Here is a 1314-nt window from a genome sequence, read left to right as displayed (position 1 = left end):
TACACGAAACTGTGCTGTAAGGGCTTCTGCATAGACATCCTGAAGAAGCTGGCCAAGACGGTGAAGTTCTCCTATGACCTCTACTTAGTGACCAACGGCAAACATGGCAAGATCGTCCGTGGGGTCTGGAATGGCATGATTGGTGAGGTAAGAGTGGGCATGGCTCAAACTCCTGCTTCAACCATCTCTGTGGGCACCACTCACCCCTGTCCTGGGGCTTTCCTGATGGAGCTGGGATCAGGGTGTCTATGGGGAGACTCTGGGCAGGGGACAGCTTGGCATGAACTTACAGGCAAGGCTTGCTGGAGGAGTCAGCTGAACATTTACAACCCCACAGCAGGTTGTGTTTGTGTCTCTGGTCACTTAAGAAGCTATAGCATAAAAACAAAAGGCAAAAGTTAAGGTTGGAAAGGCTGGAGATGAGGAAATTCCTGGGGAAAGTGGTCTGGGAACTTTTGCCCATCCTGAGCCCATCTGCCCCCTCTCCAGGTGTACTACAAGCGTGCAGACATGGCCATCGGCTCCCTCACCATCAACGAGGAGCGCTCCGAGATCGTGGATTTCTCCGTGCCCTTCGTGGAGACAGGAATCAGCGTCATGGTGGCCAGGAGCAATGGCACTGTCTCCCCCTCTGCATTTCTGGGTGAGCTGTGTGTCCATCTGTCTGTCTGCAGGTTCATCCCGTGCTTCCCACAAATGCAAATTGGAAATGTTTGTCGGTTTTAATAACTTTTAAGAAAAAAAGGAAAAGGCTAAGTCATAATACAAGGAGATTGTGCTGCTGGCTTTGGGGCTTCCTCCTTCCCTGCCTGAATAATCCTTTTATTATGGAGATGCAGGCTGAGAGACACAGGCAGGGCTCAGGAGTTTGCTCCTATTCATTTTTTTTAATGTGAAGAAGGGAGGACAGGGATGTGGGGGGATTTGCCAGCTCAGAGCTCTGCTCTGGGGACCCCATCTCTGCCACAGTCACCTGAGCCGGTGGTGAAGCCAAGTGTAGGAAACCAAAAGTGCTAAAAGTTTTATTTAATGAGTTTTAAAACAGCAAAGCTGCAGCCTAGAAAGGGGAGGAGACTGGCCAAGGTCGTCACAAAATTCAGCCTGAGCGCTCGAGCTGGGCTTGAGGCTCTCGGCAAGGGCACAGCAGTGATGTCCCAGCTCAGCTGGGGGGAGCGTGTGAGTGGGTGTGGGTGGGTGCAGGTGCCAGGGATGCCACGGGGTGTGGGACATTGTCAGCCTGGGCACATCTTCCCCCTCCTGTGCCCCCCACACCACAGGGTCCAACCTGCCCTGAGGTCACCCTCACCAGCCCTG

General features: G+C 53.0%; 1 protein-coding gene across 1 annotated transcript in view; it reads left to right on the top strand.

Annotated features, from left to right (window-relative positions):
- Positions 1–1314, top strand: part of GRIN2C (glutamate receptor, ionotropic, N-methyl D-aspartate 2C) — a gene marked incomplete at its 3' end in the record, with an annotated part of 8724 nt that overhangs the window by 3995 nt on the left and 3415 nt on the right. The window contains 2 exon segments of the mRNA XM_009073860.1: positions 2–147; positions 490–643. Coding sequence (XP_009072108.1) covers positions 2–147; positions 490–643 — 300 coding nt within the window.

This window comes from Acanthisitta chloris, unplaced genomic scaffold (assembly GCF_000695815.1).
Source record: "Acanthisitta chloris isolate BGI_N310 unplaced genomic scaffold, ASM69581v1 scaffold7794, whole genome shotgun sequence".
Classification (NCBI taxonomy): Eukaryota; Metazoa; Chordata; class Aves; order Passeriformes; family Acanthisittidae; genus Acanthisitta; species Acanthisitta chloris.
This window is presented reverse-complemented; position numbering and strand designations above follow the sequence as displayed.